This window comes from Martes martes (genome assembly GCF_963455335.1).
Source record: "Martes martes genome assembly, chromosome: 13".
Lineage (NCBI taxonomy): Eukaryota > Metazoa > Chordata > Mammalia > Carnivora > Mustelidae > Martes > Martes martes.
The window spans coordinates 26,555,429-26,579,874 of record NC_137901.1 but is presented as its reverse complement, the minus strand read 5'-3'; the positions used below and the strand labels follow the sequence as shown (position 1 = coordinate 26,579,874).

At 49.4% G+C, this 24,446-nt stretch overlaps 1 protein-coding gene across 1 annotated transcript in view; it reads right to left on the bottom strand.

Annotated features, from left to right (window-relative positions):
* Window positions 1–5,563, bottom strand: part of SKOR2 (SKI family transcriptional corepressor 2) — a gene marked incomplete at both ends in the record, with an annotated part of 34,076 nt that extends 28,513 nt beyond the window's left edge. The window contains 3 exons of the mRNA XM_080821827.1: window positions 1,414–1,488; window positions 1,873–1,936; window positions 2,966–5,563. Coding sequence (XP_080677953.1) covers window positions 1,414–1,488; window positions 1,873–1,936; window positions 2,966–5,563 — 2,737 coding nt within the window. The remainder of the gene's footprint in view (window positions 1–1,413; window positions 1,489–1,872; window positions 1,937–2,965) is intronic.
* Window positions 5,564–24,446: the final 18,883 nt, after the last annotated feature.

The following is a 24,446-nucleotide window of genomic DNA, read 5'->3' as shown; positions in this document are numbered from 1 at the left end:
CCTTGGTAGCAATCCTTTTCATTTCAGACCTCAATTTTGTGAACCATCACATGAGGAAGGGGGTAGTTTCTGGGCAAATGTCATTGCCTTTGTGACTTTACATTGTACCCCTCAGATTGTAACAGAAAAAAATCCACATTCAACAACAGTATCGTATTAGACACTTAAGAGAAAATTTGTGAAAGGTAATTTTATGAATTTTCAAAGGGTGCAAGCTTTAATGTATTGAAGTGATAATAATAATCAAAAAACCCAACAACACCAAAAACGTGCTAACAAACAGGTAAAACCAGCATGCACAAAAAGGCAACACCATGTATTTTATGTGGACTTGATGTGACCATGAACCAATGATACACTACAGAATGATTCTTAGTAACTCCTTAACACAGCCAACCAGACTGGAATGTTGATCAATATTTATAGAATATATTCATGAAATAATTTGGAAATAGCTGATGATCTAGAAAGCTTTCTTCCCACGATATAGAAAGCTAGGTTTTTCACTAAAATGGGTATTTGCCTTTTGCCATTTAAAATATTAAGGAGTTTCTTTACAAGAAAATAAAAACAAAGGTTTGGAGATCCTTTTTCATTGGACTTTGCTGTTATATAAGATTCCTTTAAGATCCCATTTTCTTTATTTCTGCTCCCCAAACCACTCTTTCTCCCTCTCCCTCACTTCCTAGCTGGCTCTCTCTGTCTCATTTGACAGGCAAATTTGCAGACATTGCCGCAGGATAACAACCTCGTTTGACAGTCAATTAACCGTGAATAGTCAAAGCCAAGGCAGTTTGCATTACATAAATGGAAAATTAGATTCCTTTTTCCCAAGAAACAAAACCCTCTCCTTAAGACACTGCAATAGACAACTTAGTATCAAAACTTCTAATCACGTCTTCCCCAAACCCCTTGGAGACATTTAGCAATCAGTAAAAGGTGGTTTCATTTAATTTGTATAATGTAATTTTTGTAAATGTATTATACATTTTGTGTAGAGATCATTATCATGGAGATAATATAAATGTTGGCATAGATGTCATAAAACACCTTTAATGTCTTTCTGACAGATATTAAAAGCAATAAGCTGTGATCCTTTTTAATGGAAGGTTTCTAAGAGAACATTTCAATTATTGTCATTTTATGCTTTTCCAGCCTGTTTCATTGTGTAACCTGATATATTTCTGGATTTTCTTCTGAAATATGCCCAGCAATTAATAATCTTATTGCTATTAATGTCACTGCTTTCCCATTTGTGTTTTTCTTAGTTATATCTATTAGGAATTGTTCTTTTCTTTTCTTTTCTTTTTTTAAATCTTTACCCTTGTACTAAATATTCAGTCTTTTGATTATGAATTTCAGCCCCTCTCCCTGGCATCTGCTATTCATTCCTCTGATTTGTCCCCAACATACCTGATCTCTCTCTCCAAAAATCTCCTCCGGAAGCATCAGAGTCTGTGATGAAAAAGCTATGCTCCTTGTTCTTATCTAGAATCAAACAAAACACAAAATCTACAAGTGATCACACCGACAAGTGGCAAACAAAGACATCCAAGACTTTTAACATGTATTTATGTATTTGTGTATGTTTCAAGGGCTGATGGCAAAGACTTCTGTTGAGATGCGGGGCAACGGCATTGCTATTTGCAAAATCGCCATTGTTTGGCAACTAAGGAAAAAAACGATGAAGTGCTGCCCTCTAAAACATACACCTGATATCCCCCCCAAAAGAAAAAAACCAAATCCCAAAAAGGCACAAAATCTAATGAAGGAGAACCCATGGAATGGTCGTGGGGGTAGGGGATGCTGGATTAAGTCTCACACAAATGGTTTAGTGCAGGAAAGAAAACTGGTGGCTTATTTTTCTTTTACCTGAAAAGTTGCTGTCGTCCTTTGTAGGTAAAATAACTTGATTATTTTCCTTAGTTTTCTGATTCTGTGTGGAGAAGAATTAGACACACAAATCAATGCGTGGATCAAACCATATGCTAATGTCAACAGTCAGCAGGAAGAAGCATCAATAAAAGTGACTCCAGGGACCCTCAGGAGACATCATTTTTTGTTGACTATCTTCTTTGAATAGTTGTGGTTCCTACATATGGGTGTACAACTACATATACCTGCTCTGTCCTTTAAGAAGTTATGTGGTAATTAAATACACACCTATGGTACGCTCTGTAAATACACATGGCACCTGATTGGTCAAATCTACGTGACATTAGGACACATTCACTTCACTCTAAAGTCCTTGAGCGTGTGCCTGTGCACACTCCAGTGAACACTGAATGCTGAGCCATTTAAACCTAACTGTGGTTTTTTGGGGTCCCAGGAGCACTTGCGTGTCCCTGGAGATTGGTTTGGGATAAGCTGGTCTTCCTGGAGAGTCTGTCTTTTGTTTCACTGGACACACTATTTTACAGATGTGTCCATTCTGGTGAGAGAGCTCTGGGGTTCAAACCTTGAGCAAGCAGTTCAGAGGAAACTGAATTCAACTTTTGAAGTCAATGTATTTTCCGTCTTTTCTGGGTCATGGTGGGGGGGAGGTGCTGAACTATTGAGTAGAAAGGGAACAGGATTATCCAGACTGCTCCAGTTTTATGGACTCACTGCTTTTTGGGGAACAATTATGCTCAGCTGGGGGGGGTACAGGGGAGGCTGATGGATTGATTAGAGGAAAAACTAGGCCAATTGAGGGGTCTTTTCCAACTTCTCTAAGCAGCCAACTTAAATGTAGGAGGGAATCGAGGTCCCAAAGCCTTTGAAGGGCTTTGTAAAAGAGAGACCAGAAACCACACTTTTATGGAGGACCATTGGCTGTAAAGAAGCCCTCCCAAACACACTGAATATTTCATTTCTGTGGGGAAATCTGGTGATTCATCTTTCCTGCGCATATGTAACTGATTCAGCCTAAAGGTGCATTTAAATAATAATAATTAGCTTGAAGGAGCCTAAAGGGGATATTTACATCTTTGTAGGAGGGCTGCTCCTCCAGTGATGGATGGTGGACGGGGCTGCCCGGGCTGCTGCCACTGCCGCCGCTTGCTTTCTGGGAGGCCAGAGGCGGGGGCGGGGGCGGGGGAAGGTCTGAGCCGCCGGGGTCACCCAGTTTCCCGTCCTCCTGAAGCAGCCTGGAGGAGTTCAGGGCGAGTGGGAAAGAGCCCGGCGCGGCCGGAGCGCGGTCCCGGCTGCTCCCCTTCTCTGACAGCCCTCGGCCCTGGAGGTACCGGCCGCCCCCGACTAAGGGGTCCGCTAGCAGGACTCCCGTCTCCTCGTCTTCCTCCTCCTCCTCGTCAGGGTCTCGACCTTCCTCCTCCTCCTCTTCGCCCTCGGGGGGTTTGTGGCCCTCCACGTCCACCTCCTGCTCTTCTTCCTCGTCATCCTCGTCCTCGGAGCTGTCCTCGCTGGGGTAGCTGCAGCTGGTGCCCCCGGGGGACAGAAGGCCTCGGTGGTGCGGCTGCAGGGCCAGCGGGGGCGGCGGGGGCGGGGGCGGCGGCGGGGCCGGGTGGTGGCGCTCAGAACCCGGCTCGTCGGGCTGCGGGGGCAGTAGCAGCAACGGTGACGGCGGCTGCGGGGGATGATGGTGGTGGTGGTGGTGCGGGTGGTGATGGTGGTGGTGGTGATGCGCTTGGGCCGAGTGTGGCGCTCCCGCTGACGCCCCGTGCAGCTTAGCCAGGCTCTCAGCGTCGTCCTTGCCGCCCACCGGCCGGAAGGCGCTCGAATGGTGGTAACTGCCTCCGCCGGCCTTGCGGCCCTCCAAGAGGTGCGGATGGTGGGGTGCGGGCACTCGGGCTCCCGCGGGGCCCGCTCCAGTGGCCGCGGCCCCTGCACCCGACACCGCGCCGGGGTCGGCTGGCGGCGTGGAGCCCGCGCTGCAGTCCCCACCGCTACCGCCCGGGGGCGACTCGAAAAGAGTGTCGCGGGGGCCCGTGCCCCCAGCAGGAGGCGGAGGGCCGGAGCTCGGGCCGTTGGCTACCACCGGAGGGGGCTGACCCGGCGGGGGCGCAGCGTCTGCGCTCCCACCCGCGCCGCCGGGCTCGGCCAGGTCCAGGAAGGCCTGGCGCAGCAGGGCCGGGCTTTCTCCAAGCGCACAGCCGAGCGCCGAGGGCGGCTGGGGCGGGGGCTGTAGGTAGGTGGGCACTGGAAGCCCGCCTGGGGTCCGCGGAGGCCAGAACATGCAGAAGGGCGGGTAGAAAGCGTCCTTGCGGCCCGCGGGCCAGAAGAGGCCAGACAGGCCGGCCTTCGGCGCCGCGCCCGCACCGCCCGCGCCCCCCAGGGCCTCGGCCGCGGCGCCCGCGTCCTCCTTCTTGTGGCACAAGCCGAAAGCGGCGGCTGCGGCCGGGAAGGTGTAGGGATGCGGGAAGAGCCCCCCGCAGCCCGGGAACTTCTGCAGCACTCCCCCGAAAGAGCCCTTGCTGGGCACCGGAATGACCGGGTAGCTGCGCGGGCCTTTGGCGCCAGCCGCCGCGCCCGCGCCCGCGCCGGCGCCAACGCTGGTCACGCAGCCGCCCCCGGCGCCGCCCCCTCCCGCCCCGGCGCCGCCAGAGGCCGCGGCCACCGAGAGGCTGGCGGCGGCGGCCGAGAGGCTGGCTGCAGCCACGACGGCCGCCTCCTGCAGCGAGTCGTCGTCGTCGTCGAAGCGCGGCCGCTTGTGATGGGCGTGGGGCGCGCCGGCTAGCTCGGCCAGGGGTGGAGGTGGTGGCGGGGGCGGGGGCGCCCCCAGCAGGTGCGGACCCAGTAGTCCCCCGCCTCCAGCCACCGCAGCTGCCGCTGCCACGGCGGCCGCCTTGACGGAGCTGAGCGGGTGGCAGGCGGGGTGTGCGCCCGGCTGGGGCAGCGCGCGCTTTCGGCTGCCGCCGTTGAACATGGCCTTGACATCCTCCCAGGCGAAGACTAGCTCGTCCTGGGGACTCTTGTCAGTGAGCTTGAGATGACGTCGCCACGAGTTGAAGTTGGCTGCGTCCGGCTGCGTGTACTTGGCGTCGGGCGTACGGTGCGAGTGGAAGATGAACTTGTTGGGTGAGAAGTACATGTTGCAGTAGCTGCATTTGATGCACTTGGCGCGGGAGCTGTTGTAGCGCGCGGGAATGAAGCTACCGCGGCAGCCCCAGGCGCACTCGTGAGACACGTCGAAGGCGAAGTTGTCGGGCAGCTTGGGGGGCCTGTTTTCGCCTAGGAACGACTTGCACAAGCGCTCGGCTTCTCGCTTGGTGATCATCCCGCAGCGGCGCGATGAGATAGGCATGGCTCCGGCGCGCCGCAGGATCTCCAGCTGCACCGGCGTGCACTGCACGCACGTGATGCCCAGCGCCACACGACGGTTGTGGATCTCGTTGTAGCTGAAGTTCTTGAGGAGAGTGTTGGAGATCTGTGCCAGGCACAGGCGCTCCTGCCCGTCGATCACCAACGACACGATGGGAATGCCGTAGAGGATCACCTGGCCCACCTGGTTGGGTTTGAGGTTGGCGTGGCCTGGCCGCGGCTGGTTCAGCGCGTCGGGCTGGAAGGCGCTCGACGGCGATGCCAGCAGGATGTCGTTGGGCCCCGGCAGCGGGCTGGAAGCCATTTCCTCCGCCGCGGAAGCCCGGGCCGAGCCCTTCGGGTCTGTCTTGGAGACTGGAATGGAAAGGAGAAAGCGTTGACTAGAGCCCTTTCAGCCTAAAACAGAGGAGTGGGTTGACTTGCTAACTAAAGAATTATAATGGCTCCCTTGCTAAGGGGTAAGACAAGATTAGCGCTGGGCAAAGGGACCAAGTTTCAGACACAGAGGTCATCCCTCTTAGTTGTCTTCAAGGTTGTCCTTTGGAAATGCAGGGGTTGGGAAGTACTTTTCTTCTATTCTAAACATCCAAAGTAACTTAACTGTGGGTTTAAAAAAATGCAATCAATTCCTAAGAAACTCAGAAACTTATCCCCGATTTATAGAAGCTATTAGAATGAAATGGCATAACTGCTAAAATTATAGAAAACTGGGGGTTGGTCATCAAAACCCAAATTTAAAAAGACCATTTACATTTGCTTAAAAATAGATTGATTTTGGTTAAAAAAATAAATCCAAACCCTTAAAAAAGTGATTTTTTTGTGGTACTTGTGGTTTCCGTGGGGGGAAATGCACTACTGCTCGAGACACAACTAATTAAAGCAAAACGAAATCCCTCCTCCCCCATCTTTGCCATTAGATATTTTGATACTGTAATTAGAATTTTTTTTGAAAGATAGGAAAATGTACAAAGCCATATGCATGATTGCACCAAAACAGGCCGTCTTACTTTCAGTCTTTCAAAAGCAACTTGCTGAACTCAGTGGTTCTGGTTCCAGAGATACAGTTTCAGAGGATGAAGTTGTAGATGTGTAGGCATTGAACAACTGTTTTCTGTCATTTCATGACAATGAGCAAATAAGCACAGGTGATTTTGTGAAAGCCCAGAAACTGTGTAAAGAAACTAACAATTCGTGGCTATCATTACTGGCGGGCTTTAAAAGGCCAATTTAGTCGTGAGATGAAACACTTTCTGTGACACTTCTTTTTCTGATCTAGGTAGATATCTCTGTATCTGTAAGAGGGAAAAGCTGACCCGCGGTTTAGATAATCCGTAGACCAGGTAATCTGTGGGAGTGTTGAAAGCAGAAGCGCAGGGTTGGGCCTGCCGTAAAATTTCTATCATCTTAGGTCACTGGGATACCATAAAACGGGGAAATATCCAGTAAATTGAAAACACACAAAAAGCAAGCGAAAGAAATCTTTGCGATAAATGCTGCTAAATCAAAACCAACAAAGTTGTTCATTCCCTAGGAAGAGAAGACAGTGACCTTTCCACAGCTACATGTCATGTGGGGTGCCGCTGTGACCACTACCTTTTGCCCTGATAAATCACCGATGGCCGGAAGCATTGCCCCTCCTGGCCAAGTACACTGGAGTTTGCTATACAGCGATTTCAGAGGATATACTATCTTACCCTTTCACCCAAATTGCCACGTCCTTGCCCTCTCTGGGCCCCTGCGACATCTATCCCGATGCCTTTGCCCTGCTGCCCCCTGGATCCTCAGCTCTCATTACCTTCCGCGGCCTCCAGGAAGGCTGAACAAACCTCGACGCGATCAAACGAGACGAGAGCCTGGCTTGTCACTTCGGATGGATCAGAGACAATATTTCCAGGGGACAGGGCGTTAAATGGCAGTACAAGGCGCAGCGTGATACCTGGGCCTAACATAACCGGCCCTAGCTTCACCGAATGGTCCTTCAATGCCCATTTCCCTCCCAAACAGGGTTCTCGGGATCGTAATAAGACCCTGGGATAACGGGAACTCTCGCTGCGGAGCAACGGCGCTCCGCGGGCCCGGCCCTGGCGGAGAGCTGACTTTACGTTCGAGACCCGCAACCTTAGCAGCTGTAGACTGGGCAGCGTGCCTCCTCCTGGGTGTCCTCCACTGTCACCCCAAACCCTCCCAGAAACTCCTATAAGAGCAGAGACAGAAATAAGAGGGTTGAGGGTGGGAGGGGAGGTTAAAGCGGGTGGGGGGAGAGGGGACAAAAGTTAGTTGACCTGAGAAGGGAAGCTGGCGAACTTGCCTGTCCGACTCAGGAGCCAGCGACCCCCAACTTAACTCCCCTGGCTCCCAGACCAGCCGCCACCGCAGCCCGCCGCTGCCCCTCAGCGTAACCCGGCACACCCCGCCGCTGGGACGCTCAACTGTGTGCAGAGGCAGGGCCGGCGGGTTCAGCAGTACCTGGTAACCCTTAGGTGTCTTTACGCGCGTGGCTGCCGGCCCATCTTCCGAGGGCGCTCGGAGGCGAAGCATCCAAGCGGGTCCTCGAATCCAGCGGGCGGGACTCCGGAGGGCTCCGTGTGAAGATCCTGGCGCTCGTCGGCGCTAATGGCGCTCGAACTCGGGTCCGGGGAGAACGACAGCCTGAATTGTGGCGGGGCGTCCCCTCGACCGCAGAAAGTGTGGGCGCGCGGAAACCCGCGGCAGGCGAGCCCCAGGTGGAGCGCAGTCTGACAGCGCCTTTCTCTGTCTCTGAACTCCTGTCGGACCGAGGGGACGCCACCCAGCGGGCAAGGTGACGTCACCGTCTCCCTGACACTCCACATTAAAGGGCTGGCATGTTACAGGGTGGGAGGGGGGAGGAAAAGCGAGATCGAGCCACATCGAGATCCTTTCTCAGCAGGCAAGAAAGCTAACACCTAACCAACCCTCAATTGACAACAACCTCTCCAACCCCAGAGCAAAAAACGCAGCCAATAGTGCTGTAGCAGCAGATCTGATTTAGGAGTGGAGAGTCGAACAGTCTGCGTGCATCCTGGGGACCTGGATCCTGGAGGCCCCGGATTGTAGAAGGACGTCTCTAAATTGACTGTATCCCTGCCCGTTGCTGTCCCCTCCCCTTTTTTTCTCTGAGTCCCCCTCCTTCGTGAATGATTCCTCTGGTACACGGTACAAACCAGTAGCCTCATTGTACCTCTGAAGACAGAGAAACCACAGTCAGCTGGAGAATAGATTAACTTCATCGCCTCTTTTGAAACACTGCGAAATGAGAAAAAGGGGAGAAGTTTCTGCGTGGGGTTCCCAGTCTAGAAACTAGGAAGGAAGCATGAAGAGTGTCCTTGCTTTTGAATATATGTTTGCTTTTTAGGACAAGATACAGAAGGTCATCGCAACATTTTCTATTTTAGAAAGTGTACAGTTAAGTAAGGACCCCAGTGAGTACGTGTGTGTACTCATCTATGGACTTCATTCAGAACAGTTCTCTAACCCATTTTATAAGACCCATGCAGGCCACCTCAGGGTAAGGAAAAGGTGAGTCCGGAAAGCAGGGAGGCCCCCAAACCTGACCCACATTGAGCAAGTTACCAATTCTCCCAGAAAAGTAGATTCCTCCAGGAATATAGGACCATACATAAAATATGTAGGGCCATACATAAAGTAAAATAAAATAAAATTAAAGCAGCCGGGATGGAAAGAACCCTTCCCCATGGCTTCCCCAAGGTGAGACATATCCTAAGATATAGTGAAGTGTCAGTATATTGTCTCTTAACTGATCAGGTGTCAGGAGTCAAAATGACTTTCCCAATTTTTTCAAAAACGGAAAAAGCTATTTATTTGCAGGATACTGGCAGGGGTTGAGATTGGGAATCGTTAAAGTTTTTCCTTTAGCATCATAACTGAATTTTCAACTGCTGCCTGGTAAACACACAGGCTTAGAATTGGGTGGTCACATTGTAGAAGTGCTCAAGCAAACTTTACTAGCCAGTAATCGGGAAGTCCAAGCAGACCCCACCATAGAGCATTAACAATGAACCACCCTAAGTACAGAAGGGAAAATGAGCAATTTTAACACTTTACCAAAAGTCAAGAAAACCAAACAGAGTGGATCAAACAGAAAAGTGGAGATGTAGGATTTGTGGCTGTCTTAAATCAAAATGCCAAAAAACAGTTTCAGAGTCATGGAAATTTTGACTTTTAGGGGACATAAGTTTCATATGGCAGTGAAATAACTTTTTGCCCATTTCCTAGTTTCTAAAGGCATTAGCCGCACCAATTAGGCTCTGTCCAAAGGAGCTGAAGTCACTGGAGCGCTCCCTCCCCATTGCCTCCCAAGCCATTCTAAGAAAAAAAAAAAAAGAAAAAAAGAAAACACATTTTGTGCCTCCCCAGCCCCTTAGCCAAAAGAGTGTCATGGTCATTCACAAATCTCTTCCCTCCTAAGGCTGAAGGCCTTGTGCTCTTCTGAAGGTTCCAGAGCCAGGCCTCTTTTTTCCTACATTCCCTGTCCCCTCCCTGGGGTCAGGGTCTCCCACAAAGCAAGGTCTGGCTTGCTTACTATTCCTAGAGCCCAGGCTGCTAGAAAGAAAGTGTCTGCTGCTTGGAAAGGACGCCTGACAATGGAGTGGATTTTAAGACTTGAAAATGGGGGAAAAAACGAAAAGTCATATCAACTCATTAATGTACCGCAAGGTACCATGGGATCTTCCCTTTCTTATTTAACTGTTTTCATCTTTGTCCCAACCCCCCCGCCCCCCCACTCCTTTTCCTCTTACAGATCCTTATTTTGAAACATGTCTTCAAAAACATCTTTCCTCAAAAAGAGAAACAGGATGAATCTTTGTCTTCCCTCCTACCCCAGATTACCCTGAGGAGTGAATCCACACTCAATGGTACCTCTAACCACCTCCTCCCCTGATTTTTAAACACAAACATTTACACATTATATTGGGGGCTTACTGCAATACAGGTCTTTTCTTTTAATGTGGTAACATTTCACTGGAAAGGGAAATGTGTGATGTTAGGTTAAGTACATTTACAAATAATTCTAAGATAGTGCAAAATTTTATCCCCCCAATGAGTCTGGGTGCCTGTTTGGGCTGTCAGACCAATTATATTTTTGGAGGGTGAAGGTGGAGAACAGTTGTTCAAAGCCAGACTCCATGTTTCAGAGAATCCGCAGCTGGACTGCGAAATTACATTTTGTTTACATGTTTTGAGTCTGTGAGCAACTTTTTGCCACCCACAGTGTCTCTCTGACTTTTCAGTTTCTCCTCAGTTTGAACAAGTCTCCTAGTGGTCCTCCACTGCCTTTCCGTTTTCCTCTCTTGGGCCAGGGGTGCCTGATTCTTGTCAGTCCCTGTCCTCGCCCCTGCGACCCTGGCAGGCTCAGGGAGGAGTCAGCGGTGGTGGGAGGCGGCAGGTCTGGCTGAGTTAATCAATGCTTTCCTATTCGAGCTGACATGCATTTTACACGTCGGGACTCTCCTCAGCCGGCTAATTGATTCAAATTGTTTTATTGGTTAAACTGGTGTCACCCGTTTGCATGATGTATCACCACACAGAGAAGAGCATTTCCACTCTCATCTCCGTTCCGGGCGGCTGCGGTTCACCCAGGCCAGGGACAGGTAAAGGAGCCCAGACACCGGACCCAAAGGAAAACCGCAAACCGAGCTGGCCCTCTCGGAACTGGAGAGGCGACGCCTGGATGCAGGCTCACGGGGCCGGCGCGGCAGCCTGGAAGGTGGTTTCCAGCTGCAGCTTTTAACAACTGTTTGAAGCGAACCCAAACCTGACCGGGGAGTCCTCCACTTTGGACGCAGTCTGTTTCCGAGCTGCGGCCGGGGGACCCTGCGGGTTCGATCCCAAGGCCAAAGCAGGGGCAGGAGCTGTTCGCGGTGCTGACGCGAATTTACCGCTCAGAGGCGTAGCAGATCCTATAGCATTCAAAGCCCTCCCGGAAGAAGGCTCCCCGTCCTGTAACCATCAGAGTCCTAGATTAGGCTCCGGCTCGACATTGGCTTTGAAGACTTAAAAGGCAGGCAGGGTGGGGGCACAGAAACATATTCCCTATTTCTGCCACACCTGTCCCATCTCCATGGATAGTATTTGCCTTGACCCACAAGGAAGATAAAGGTCTTAATATAAATTCATTACAATTACAAATACCAGATATTTTCTCTTCTCCAGCTCCCAGGTTTGGTATTGGAGTGCTCATGACAGTTACAGATAAAAGAAACGTCTTCTATTCCTCTCACTCCTTCCCTCTTACCCCATTCCAAACCCTTAAGCAGAAATAGTACTGCTTCGGTGTCCCTGACATTGGTATTTGTGCATCAGGTAGGGCATTGATATTTGTTCCAAATCTGCAAAAGGAGACTCACATGGCCCAGAAGGAAACTGGAAGATTGGCGGAACTGGAAGGGACACAAGAATTCTGGTATATCAGAATGTATGGGAGATTCAGTCAGATAAAATGATATAAATATCTCTTTGATCACTTAGTAGTTATGGAATTTTGCTTTTATGCCTAACCTCCCTAAGCCCCAATTTCTTCATCTGCAAAATGAGAAGATTGATATGTAACTCACAGGGGTGTTTGAGAATTAAATAAGGTAATATATGTAAAGTGTTTGGCGCACAGTAGTCATTTGATATATGGTAGTACCTTCCTCAGAGGATGAGGCCTGTACTATTGCAAGATAACATTAGAAACATTTAACAGTCCCAGAATAAAAGACATCAATGGCATTTTAGCTTAGTGGTGAGCAGAGAGGGAGCCAAGTTCCTTGGAGGAACCTTAGTCTCTTTCATTAGAACTTTATTGTGCACCTAATTGGTCTAGTGTTTATTTTGTGTAAGGTAGCCAGAACTACTGCTAGTGTTTGCTTAGCCCATTTAAAATATGTTGATAATAAAAATTACCAATGAAAATGACCATAATGATAATTATTGCTGATAACCCCTGGTTCGCACTTTCCATCCAGAGGAGCTTTCTGCAGCCTGGCAAAGCACAGCTCAGAATCCCTGGCTTTTCCTCCATTGCTCTAGCTGGAGTTACATGAAGCAAACCAAGGACCAGGAGCAAACTAAAGACTCATCCATGATGGCAGTCACGGAAGAAATGGAAAAAAAAAAAAAAAAGCCTCTGAGCATTCTGAGGCTGGCTCTTGTTGTTAGAGCTTTCTCCAAAATATTGTCTATAAACAAGGGCCTTTTCCCCTGGGGCCAGGGAGGGCTGAGAGAAGTGCAGCGGGAGCACAAACATAAAAACCTAAACCACAACTGGGGAAAGGAAGGGAAAATGAACACACTTGCACCTGTATCCCTGCCCTGGTGATCTCTCTCGAGATCCTTGTGCACCAATGACTATGGAAATCGGCGAGAGTCCTTATCTTTCATAGAAACAACTGTAAGAAATAGACTGTAGGAGAAGGAGCCAAGACTTAATTCTCCTTAATCAAAGGAAATCATCCTCACAAGAAAATTTGCCCTTGGGTAAGTGGCAGAGAAGGCTCTTACCTTACTGGTTCACAGAGGTCAAATGGAAGCATTTGCTATTGAACTTTCTTTTTTATAACAAAGAATTCACATTTCTTCACAAATCCTCACAAACTTGTAAACATGGCAAGGTACACATATGTGCACATAATTTACACAAAGTAATAAAATATGGAATGGAACATGTCCTGGGTGTACTTGGTGGTTATTTAGCAAATATTACTTGACCGAAATAAAATTCAAAGGCACACAAAATACCTGAGGACACACATATGCCCATGAATACATGTTCCTTGAACACACCTCTGAATGTGCATCAAAGAGGGCTTTAGCACAAGGAATAGCCCACTAGGCTCTCTCCCTTCCTTCTCTTCATTCTCTCTTTCTGTGCATGCATACACATATGTACCCGCCCCTTCCACTTCCCTCCTCCTCATATTAGCAAGGAGGGGGTCTTTTGAAATGGAGGTGGTCCCAGCTGGAAAACCCCAGAGCTCATTTAGATCACATCACTTCAGGCTTTTGTCTCTGCTCCTGAATAACCTAGGTCGCTACAACAAAAGGATAGACATCTACATGGAGTTTTCATTGGCAAAGATGCGTCTCAAAGATACTGCTATAATAATGAATAACGAGGCAAGATGCTTGCCTTTTTTGATTGCCACTCCTAAAGAAGGGAGAGGAGAAAAAGGGGAGAAAAAGAAGGGAGAAAGTGGAACAAGAAAGAGAGGCTGTGAGAGAGGAAAAACTAAGGCAAGTATTTGGGTGGATTTATGCAAAAGACTCTTTAATTGTAGGAAGACTCCAACTATCACCAAGAATAAGAAATGTGGTTTGGGGCTTTTTTTTTTTTTTTTTAAATAACTGGCTCTTTTGTTTCAAGGAAAAAATTTAAGAAAAAACTGAGACTGAAGAAGCATAAAGGGTGTGGAACAGGACCTTTTAAAGCTTGGAGAAGGGAGGCAGAGGAGTGGGAGTTGGGGGAGGGGGTATGTATTGTCTGTTGACATGTCACAGGAGAGAAAATGACATAGATACACATTTAACATCTTCCCAGCTGACACTGGTGGAAAGAACATTGGATTTTATTTCCTGGGGAAATGAAGGCATTTCCCTCCCTTTCCTGTTCTCTTTCCTCCCACCCCTCCCTGTTAGAAAATTTGCTACTTTGCCATTGAGCTTGATCCCATTAGCTAATACACTATTAAACTATCATGTGCTCTCTGGCTACCCAGTGATCATCATGCTTTCAGTGTTCCTCCTGCCTGCAGTCGTTAACTCAGTGGTAGCAAGAGGTGAAATTAGATATTAGCAAAATAAATCCCAGGAAAGAGGGGGGTAGAAATCTGAGTCATTGATTTTTTTTTTCCCTTGAAAACATAGCAACCAGTGAACATTCACAGGCATTTTCTATTTTGTGTATTAAAAAAAATATTTTTAACAAAAAAGGCTTTCTTCCTTGGGGTTAGGGGTTCAAAGTGAAAATAGCTAACCAGATCAAACGCAACACCAATCCCAAACTTTTTCAAGATGCGTTATGATACCATCGACAAACTCTTCATGTTGGCAAATAATTAAATTTTCCATCTTTTAGAACTGTGTAACCTTGGGTGTCTTAGAAACAAATTGTACAAACAAACCGTGGAGATGAGCACTGAGGGTTTCAGAGGAGATATAATGAACCAACTTTAATTACTAACTTGAAATTAAAAATGTAATATACAGATTTAAATTTATTTTCACCTAAATTGTGTATAAAATTATATGGCTTTTGCAGGCTAAGAAATGCTTTGTAACCAGCCATGCTACTAAAAAGTCTGAAGTAGTTTCCAAAACTGAGTTCCCAGACTCACACAGTAATAATGATACATTTATCATTACTGATGACCACCTACTGGGTAATTATTGCTTTGTTACTACTATTACAATCAAGAGATTTCTTTATTTACTGTTAACATTCACTTAAAACTGAATGTTAATGACTGTTTTGAATTCACCAAAGAGAGTTTTCTGTTATATTTCAGAAGTACTTATGTTCTGGTTCAGAAATGGAAAACCATATTATAACAGAGTGGAAGGCTGGGTGAACACTTGGCTCTCACCCTCTCTTGAGAATGAAAACAGCATTCTGAGGAATTCTGGAGCAAAATTTTCCAGCTCAGAGTTGCAAAAGGTTAACATAATGCAACCACTTGACTTGTGCTAATTATGTAAGTATTTTATTACAGGAGATTCATTCATTATTGATTCTTGTTTGCAGTAACTTCCTGCTTGGGGGAGTTATATTTTATATGAGAAGTAAACAACCCATGGCTCCAGGCTATTCACCCCTCAACCCCCTAGGTCTGATTTCCTCCCACCCCTTTGTCTAGTTTCACAGTTCTCCTGGGTTGTTAGTCCCTATTGAGGGAGGGAGACAATTCCCTAAAACCTCCCTATTCTCTCTTCATTTCCCTTCCCCACCCAGAACTTCCCAGTTGTTAAAAATGTAAAGCTCAGGGTTTGGAGAGTGTTGGGTTGGGGATGAGGTTGGCAAGAAAATAAAACAATTCCAGTGTTTTCTTTTATATAACATAAAGAGAAGAAAGAATTTTCATTTAAAAATCTAGGGTCCAATTTTCCTCTTTGGAAGTTACCCACAGCTCCCAGTCCAGAAAAGCCAGGATGACCTTTGGCATATCCAGAGGTCAGGAGCTGATCATTAGGGGTGTAGGCGGGGTAGAAGCTGTTAACCAATGGAAAAGCTCAAAAAGAGGCTCCGGCCTGCCCCTAAAGCAAAACCCAATCTCACAGCCAGTGGTTGGTACAGTCTCCAATATCTTCTACCCAGGGCCTATGACAAATTGCACTAGGAAAAGACATGGCTTTGCTTGTGGGATGGCCTAAGGAGTCCTTGTGAAGGATTGTGCTGGCTGCTAGGCTGAGGCGCCTTCAGTCCTAGAGGGATCAAAAGGCCGCGGCACAGGCCTCCAAACTAGGAGCAAGGGTTTCCTTTTGGGCTTTCTTCCATGTTCTGAGACCCCTGCCCAAGAGTCTCAGTTCAGCTAGGATAGACACAAGGTGCCAGAGGTCAGTATGTTTAACTTTCAGAAGAAGTGAGGAATTGGAGATAATGGAGGGGCAGTGGAAGAGCATGGAGCAGTGTGTGTGTGTGTGTGTGTATGTGTGTGTGTGTGTGTAAATACCCTGTTCCTCCAGGTTCTGGTGTGGGCAGATGGAAAAGAGTAGCTTGAAGCTGGGGTACCCAAACTTTGGATCAGCCTGTAAAGAATGATATGGTACAATCTGGGGTCGAAGGGGGTGGTTTGGGAAGGTACCTGCAAATTATTTGGGATTGGGCAGGACCTGCCACAGGCCTGGGCAGAACGGACAGAGTTCAAAGCCCAGGTTCATCCCTGGGTCTCTACTACCTAACCTAGAATTTTTGCACTTTGGACCTGGGCAGAGGGAGGGGCGGAGGAGGGCGCGGGGGGGTGGGGCACGGAGGCGCTGGGATGACTTGATATTCCAAGGGCTCTGGGAAGATGAGTCCTGGGTGGAAGAGAGGGGATAGGGAAGGTGCCGAGACCGGGGCCTGCATGGGTGCTCCGGCCTTGGTCAGCACAATCTCGGTTCCCCTGGGCGCCTCCGCTCCCGCTTTTACCCCAGGCCTGGGCGGAACCGCTCTGCGTGATCTACGGAGGAACGCCGAATGCCGTTCCCAGCAAGGCCTCCTTAATGGTCCTTTAACAAACTCTTCGATCTCTCTTTGGCCGCCCTGGCTCTCTCGCCGGCCTCCTCCCTCTTCCCTTCTCCACTGCCGCCATCAGTTATTTATGACCGGCGTTAATTATTCATGAAAAGAGAAAACTCCGGCTTTGGGAACTTTTCTAGGAGCCTTTGGGGGGTTTCTCCTTTTTCCGACTCTATTTGGTCGGATCCTGCCGTGAAGTGGTGAGAGGGAAGCCCAAATGGTTGGACCGAGGACAGAGGGGAAGCGGGGAGAGCCGGGGGGACTGTACCCTTGGTCCTGGTCAGCTCTTGCCTCTGCCTGCGAGGCGTAAACTCCTGGAACCCGGAAGTTACCAGGCGCGCTCGCGGGAGTCGCTGTCCTAGCTTGGAGGTGCTGAAACCGCGCCGCGGGCGGCCGGGGTGTAGGCGTGAAGACGCTGCTGTAGTCCCAGGCGGGGTAACCTCTTTCCACAGTTCTCCAAAAAGTCTTGTTTGCTTCTTTCTCTATCTTTTTCTATACATCCCCCCCCACACACAAGTGACACTAGGACGCTGTAACCAAAGATTAATTGCCTTAATCAAATGGACCCATCCTCTGCAATTAATCTTTTAGCAACAAATTAGAGACAATTCACCTGAACCTCCCGGGTCAGACAGAGAGAGGGGGTGGAACGGGTGGGGGGATGGACCGGGTGGGAGAATTTGAGAAAATCCACAAACGATACGGAGTGAGGACTTGGGAATAGGTGTGCTTTTAAGGCGGGAGGGGAGGGGTGGAGGTAGGGGTCAGCGGGGGGTTTGTACCGGGGCCGGAAGTTCCTGGAGTCCCTTTCAACCCAGTTTTTTCCAAAGGAGGGGAGGCCGAGGGCGGAGGACGAGGCCACTTACCTGACTGCACCGCCCTCGCGGTCTCCGGCCCTCCGCGCTTGGTCCTCCCCGCCTGCCTCTGGTTCCGCCGCTCCACTGCCGCTCTCTGCCTCCCGCCGCGCCTACCGCCTCCCCAGCGCGGGATCCGCCTCCGCTGCCCGCCGCCCGCGGTCCTCCTCACTCCTGCTTGCGGTCGGGTCTTCCACCGCGACTCTGTCCCGTCCGCCTCTCCCTTTCTCGGCGGTCCCCCGCAGCCACCCAGCTCTTTCCACTCCTCTCCTGGGCAAGTTCGTAAGTTTGGGGTGAGGGTCGCTCTCCTGGCGCCCAGCTTCTCGGCTTAGCTCGCTTAGATCCGCACCCCCCACTCCCCAGCTCAGACCTGGATCTCTGACGCCGCCTGTTGGTCAGGCAGGGCAGGGCAAGGCGAGGAGTGCTGCGCCAGCCCTAGCCCTCCACCCCCGCCTTTCCACGCCCAGTGGTCTAAGGAGCAGAGAAACGAGGCGAGGGTTGGAGGCCTGATAATTGGAGTGGGGCCAGGGGCAAAAAGGAGCAATTTGCCTTGGGGGCGTGCAGCCCGGGCTGGCAGCTTGGGCTCCCTGCCAGGAGAAGGGTTATCCCAGGGCGCGCAGGTGCGCCTCTCCCGTGCTGCCCTTGGGCAGTTCACTACCAGCAGGGACCCCTCCCCCTGTCCCAGTCCCCGGGGGAACAACCACTCGAGGTGAGGTCCGGCGGGAGGGCGGAGTCCATAAGAAGCACGGGTTAAAGGCACCCACTGTGTGTCTCCAGAACCGACGTGTGTGTGTGTGTGTGTGTGTGTGTGTGTTTTGGGGGGGGGCACTGGAGACAAGAGTGAGTTCTCAGCACAGCCAGGGAGGCAGTCTTTAGGGCCTTATGTTGCTTTATTTATTTTTTTCTTTTTTTAAAAAAGATTTTTTTTTTAATTTATTTGAGAGAGGGACAGTGAGAGAGAGCATGAGAAGGGGGAAGGTCAGAGGGAGAAGCAGACTCCCCGTGGAGCTGGGAGCCTGATGCGGGACTTGATTACCGAAATCCCGGGATCATGACCTGAGCCTAAGGCAGTTGCTTAACCAACTGAGCCACCCAGGTGCCCTCTTACGTTGCTTTAAAAAGAAAAGTTAGCCGAATCCATCTCATTGTGAAGTGTCAGACCGCTTGTAGGGCGAGTGCGGGCCAGGGCTTCCAGCGGAGTCCAGCGCTCCGGGCAGTGGTGGTGAGAATATGGGATACCGGCCGAATTCGGGAGGACTAAGCGGTATTAAAAAGGTAGCCTTTTGGGTTCCGGCCTGGTCCTTCCTTTGGCAACTTTCCAAGCGCCGGCAGCGCTCTCCGGGCCACTCTACCCTTGGAACGTCTTGGGAAGCCTCGGTCTAGCCCTGGCTCCGTCAAAACATCCGCGCAATAGAGGTCGTATCCCCCTCCCCACTCTCACCCTGTCTTTTTCATTGAAAGAATTGATGGACTGTTTCTCCCCTACCCCCTCCTTCTCTAATAAACGCTTCCCATAGATTATTCGACGCAGAGAAGGAAGGCGGCTGCTTAAAAAACAAAAAGCCATAGCCCTAATGAGTTCAATTACAATGTGGTAAACACATTGCCTCTACGCTTTAATTAAGCCTGCTGCCCAATTTTAACTCATTAGTAATTCATTAAGAGAACAGCCCGATGCTGGCGGGTGGAAGGCTCCGCAGACCGACTGTGCACCACTAGTCCACACGCGCGCCAGCCGCCGCCGGCCCTGGTGGTGCAGGTAAGAGGGTCAAGTTTGCGACCCAGTGACTGGAGTGTCTACGAATACTAGAGTCCCCGCCCCCAGAGGAACGGGGCTTTGCGGATCAGAGCCGGGCAATGACCTTTCCTGGCTCAAGTTCCTAGGGCTTGAAACTCGGTTTGCAAACCTGTTGGGTGGGTGGTGGTGTGGGATGGCCCAGCGTGGGGAAGAGAGTCCCGGATTAAACACGCTTTTTACTCCCAACGTCAAATCCAGTCTCTAGGTTCTGGGCACACTCCTTCCACTTCTCTCACTTTGCATTAATTTCTGGAGAAAAATCTAGGTCCAGCCTTACAGCCCTGCTCTAGCTACCTGCTGCAAGCTTCCAGACCCTTTGCCCAGAGAAGCTTCGCTACAAATCAAAGAGTGATTTGGGGGGCGGGAGGTGAGTGGGTGGGTACGAGATTGGGGGAGACGATTGTTAGGCTAGAGAAGTGGATATCTGAGTGCGAGCTCAGAACTCTTCTTTCCCCTTTCGCTCTCTATTCCGCTGCTTGGGAGCGGACAGGGTATGGGAGCTTTAATAGTAATGTCCGTTGAGAACTGCCCTCTTTATGGAAAAGAAATGGAGACAGGCAGTTGCGGAGTGAATCACGCCCAGGCAACGAGAAAACTGTATGGTCTTTCCATTTAATAATCGAGAGAAAGAGTGCAAGCAGTTGACCCCTGATTGGGAGGGTTCTTGGAAGAAGGTGCCTGCGTGTTCTGAGCGTCCCACGGTTTGGATGGGACTGAACTCAGAGGTCCCCAGGCTCCGCGTGGAGAAAGGAATAGTGTTAATGGGTGAAGGTATGGTTAAGAAAAGGACCTTTCCCCTCCTTCATGCCCCAGCTCAGGGCGCTTTCTTCCCGTAGGAGGAACAAAGCAGCACCGCACCGCGGCCCTAGGCTCCCCCTCCGTAGGAGCAACAGGAAACTTCTCGCTCGGGACAGCCGCTGGCCCAGCTCCCGTAGGCGGTGGGGGACTCCCCAGATGGTCCATGGAGAGCCCTCGGTCCTGTCCCTGGGCCTCGAGAAAATGCCAGAAGGCGTTTGCCCTCCTTTCATCCTGAAGCTCTCTGTCAGGGCTGCTAGTTACCGCCGCAGGCGCCGGGCCGCTCGCTTCTTTTGCGCGAGCGGCTACTCCTCCAGGAAGCCAGTGGACTGACGGGATTTCCTCTCCGCCAACGCTCTTGGATCCCGCACTCCAGCACTCCCGCCCTGAAGGAGGTCCGGGCGAGCGTTGGGGCTTCTCTGACGAGAATATGTGCCATACGGAATCTTGGGAGGCAGGAGGAGAAGGTCTTTAACTTTCGGTCTCCCCCCACCTCTTCCCTCTTTCAGTCTGGAGTCAAGAAATGCTGCGGGATCAGACTGGGTGCACCGAAGACGAGGGTCAGGGTGGGCTTCGCTCTCCAGGTTCCCGGGAGTTGGCTGGGAGAAACCGAAGCCCAGGGTGGTTCCTGTGCCCGCTCCTCTTAGGAATTGGAGGACCGGCCGGTCCGAGGAGGGCGGAGGCGGGGCGGGAGCCTCCCTGTGGGTGTGGCGCTGAGCCGCGCGGACCCAGGTCCTAGATGAAAGACTCAGCCGAGGGTTTCGTGGCTAGTTGTTGTTGCTTTTCATCAGACCTGCGGATGGGCTCTGCGACAACAGCGACTTCCCGAGGATTGACGCACGGCACTTGCTTGGAGAAAGGCCACTCTCCAGCCCACAGTGCTATTAAAATATATTAGAAAAAAAAAATCAAATCCCTATCGCAGGCGATCGGGGTGCCTGAAATGAAGGAGGGTAGCGATAGGGATCAGAAATGCTGCAAGCTGGCTGCCCAGCAGGAAACCCGTCTCTTTCCCGGGGTTTCCGAGTTTGGAATCCAGTCACATGTCTGCGGGGAGCTCCAAGGCTCTCACCCAAGAGGGGCATTTTTCTCCAGTCTGGGGGGAAAGTTGCTGGGGCAGACGTTTCCGAAAGGTTCCTCTTGCCCGATGTTAGTTACACCTGAAATAGATTTTCTTCCTTCATTTTTTCCTTCCCTAATGCAAAGACGGGGAGGCAGGGTATCCTTTATTTCTATTGATAGTGGGATAAATAAGCACAGTTTTGGATTACCAAGAATTGACTGGTGGAGGAGGACCTCTTTGGGGATCAATCAATCCAGAATCAGCTGGAGGCTTTAGAACTGACTCTGGGTCAAGGAGGTGGCCCTGATTGTAAAGTGCTTTTCTTCAAGGACCATGGCAAATAGTTCCTACCCATTTCTTTCCTGACGTGGAATATGGAGAACTAGGGCAAAGGCGACTAGTTTAGGGGGCACAACTGCTAGAGAATTGCCGGGATCAGCTTAAACCAATCTTTTGGTTTGCCTTTCCTTGATTTCTTTTGCAACCCTTCGTTGTACAGGCTGCTGTGAAGATACAGCTTTAGATATCAACTGTCTGTTAATAAACTAAAATATTTTTAACCTTCTTGACAATGACTATGGTAGCTGTAGTTGGCAAGGCTAATACCCCAAAGTTTAGGTCTGTATGTGGAGAGAGAAGATGTAGAGTAGGGGAAATAGAAGGGAATCAACTCTTCGCAACTGCTCAGAAAGCAAAGATACCAATTTATAATCCCAAGTAAGCAGCCTAGTAACTGTTTGCAAGCCTTAACAGGAATGGAGGGAGCCTGGGCCCTTGCTTATGAAGGCAGGACCTAGGACCCAGCAGAGAAATTCTTCAGGAAAAGTGTCATGAGACTCAATGTAGTACTAAAACAGGAGGGATGCTCTGACTTGTGCCTGAGATAGCTTCTTTAAGAGGAGGAAGAATGGGTCCATGATTGAAATATTTTTCCATGTGCTGGGCATACATGAAACATTTTACATGCATGGCTTTATTTAATTCAGTCCTTGTATGGTTTCCAGGAGCTAGGTATTATTATCCACATTTTGCAAACTGAAATTTGACACTTAGGATACGGTTTTTTCAAGGCCACATAGCTGGTAAGCGGCAAAACTAGATACCAAGCACAGATCTGTTTGGATCCCGAATGTGCAGCTAATCAATAAGCCAGACCGTGTACTATTTTACATATCCCATAATATTTTGATCCTTCTAACAATCTCATTAAATATCTATGGCTTGTGTTAGTCCCATTTGCCAGATAATAAACCCAGAGGCCTTAGACCATGGTTCTAAAATGTGAGTGTGGTCCTACTCCTAGAGACTGATTCTGTAACTCAGAAGGGAGCCCAGATCTGTACCAGGTGATTCTGAATCTGGAATTCTGGGAATATATCTTGAGAAATACTGCCATAGAGGTTAGTAACTTGCTCTAGGTCATAAGGATTGAACCAGAGTGGTACCAGACCCTGTTCTACTTTCCTCCACATCAAGGTCTCAGTGGAAGGTGATGACTTCTTTATTGAAATCCATATGGTCAGAACCCAGAGGCTGGGTAGGGGTGGGGAAAGAAGTCTGTGGCTATGGTAGCAGGTCGCACCTCTCCTTCACTTCCCAGCAGCCACCAGCTTAATGTGGAAGTCAGTAATTGAAGTGAAGTTAGTATCACACACATCCAGCCCACCTGGGGAGGGCAGACTCTGGCACGGCACTCCACAGAGCCAAGGCTGCCTCATAGCTGGGGCTCAGCAACATGCTCCAAAAGAAATACTGAATAGAGAAGAAGGAACCACAGACATGGACTTGTCTTTCTCCACAGGGTGTGGCTTGGAAGGAGGCAGGAAGCATTGTCCAAGAAGACAGACACAATTGACACATACAATTTAACTACAAATCGGGGGGCTGTAGGAATGTGCATGTGACCTGCTCTGTCCTGAAAAGTTTGGACTTTCAAACCTGAAATGTGCCCAGAGATCTTTTCCAGGAAGCAGACAGGCTCTGGTCCCACTGGACTCTAGTAAACCTGTTGGTTGATGGCCCTTGTTTTCTTTTGTCCCACTGCGCTCTGAACATTGTCACGGGGGCCTGCCAGGAATGATTCCCTTGTTGATCCCTGGGGTTAGGCCCATCATCCAGATTAAACCAAATCAGTTTAACTCTTGCAAAATGGGATTCGTGAAAGTAGACTGCAGGAGTTTCTTTCCTGCCAAGTCATACCCAGGAGGTAGTGGCTGAAACCAAAATATTTTAGACCCCAAATCTAGCTTGGCTTTTAGGCATCTCAAGACTGTTGTTATTAGTCTGTTTAGGCTTCTGTAATGAAATGCCACAGACTAGGTAGCTAATAAACAATGAGAATTCATTTTTTATAGTTCTTGGGGCTGGGAATTCTGAGATCAAAGTGCCATCCCTCTTCGTGGCTCACAGTTCATACCATTTCACTCACATAGTGGAAGGGCCAAGGGGTCTCCCTGAGACCTCTTTTGTAAGGCACTAATCCCATTCATGAGGCTCTCACCCTCATGACTTAAACACCCCCTCAAGGCCCCAGCTACTAATACCATCACTTTAGGGAGTTAGGATTTCAACATATGAATTTGGCAGGGACACAAATGGTCAGACCACAGCACCGTCTTAACTGTGGTATATCATGTATATTTGCAGTATGCATGAAATAAGTTGACGTATACAATTTCAATGGCACATTATTAGCTCCAAATGAAGTACTTACCTGCCCTGCCTTTTGGGTGACACACATTCTGTATTTATCTGGCTAGCTGAGTGCAGAAATATCTTTAATATAACAAAAAGGGCAGGTTTGCCATTATTATATCATACGGTATGAACTTATTTGATAATCAAGCTATTCCACTGCAATAGCTTGAAGGAGGGGCTGGTGTATTTTCATCTCTTTTTTCTTGCCCAGGAAGACAATAAATATCTTACGGATTTTTTTTTTTTCTTTTTGATTTAAAAGGCCAGCTGTAAGCAGGAAGTAGGAAGCAGGAAACTAATGGATAGAGAGGTTTTGTACAGGCCCAAAGAGTTAGGTGCAGGACTCACTGGAAATTCTGGAATTTCAGAGACCCAGCAGTGTCTGCTGCCCCTCAAAATAATGTCCTTGCCCACCTGCCAGTACTTGAAATTCTAATGGTGATTTGTGTATGCAGGCATTTCCTTAAATTCAAGCAACCATTTATATATTAGCATCAATTACCTGGATTTTCCCCAAGATTTTATTTTGATTAGCTTGAAGGTACAAAAAGTATGAAGATGCCAGGAAATGGTACAGTCTATAAGGGGAAATGAGAACAAATGCAAAGGGCCCTAGAGGGAGAAACACTCACTTTGTGACTTTACCAGGGGCTGGCCCTGCCTGGAACCGGTGAGGCACTATGGGGCATCCAAGCACAGTGCCCAGAAGGGCCTCACATTCCACTTGGCGAGACAAGACTCGCA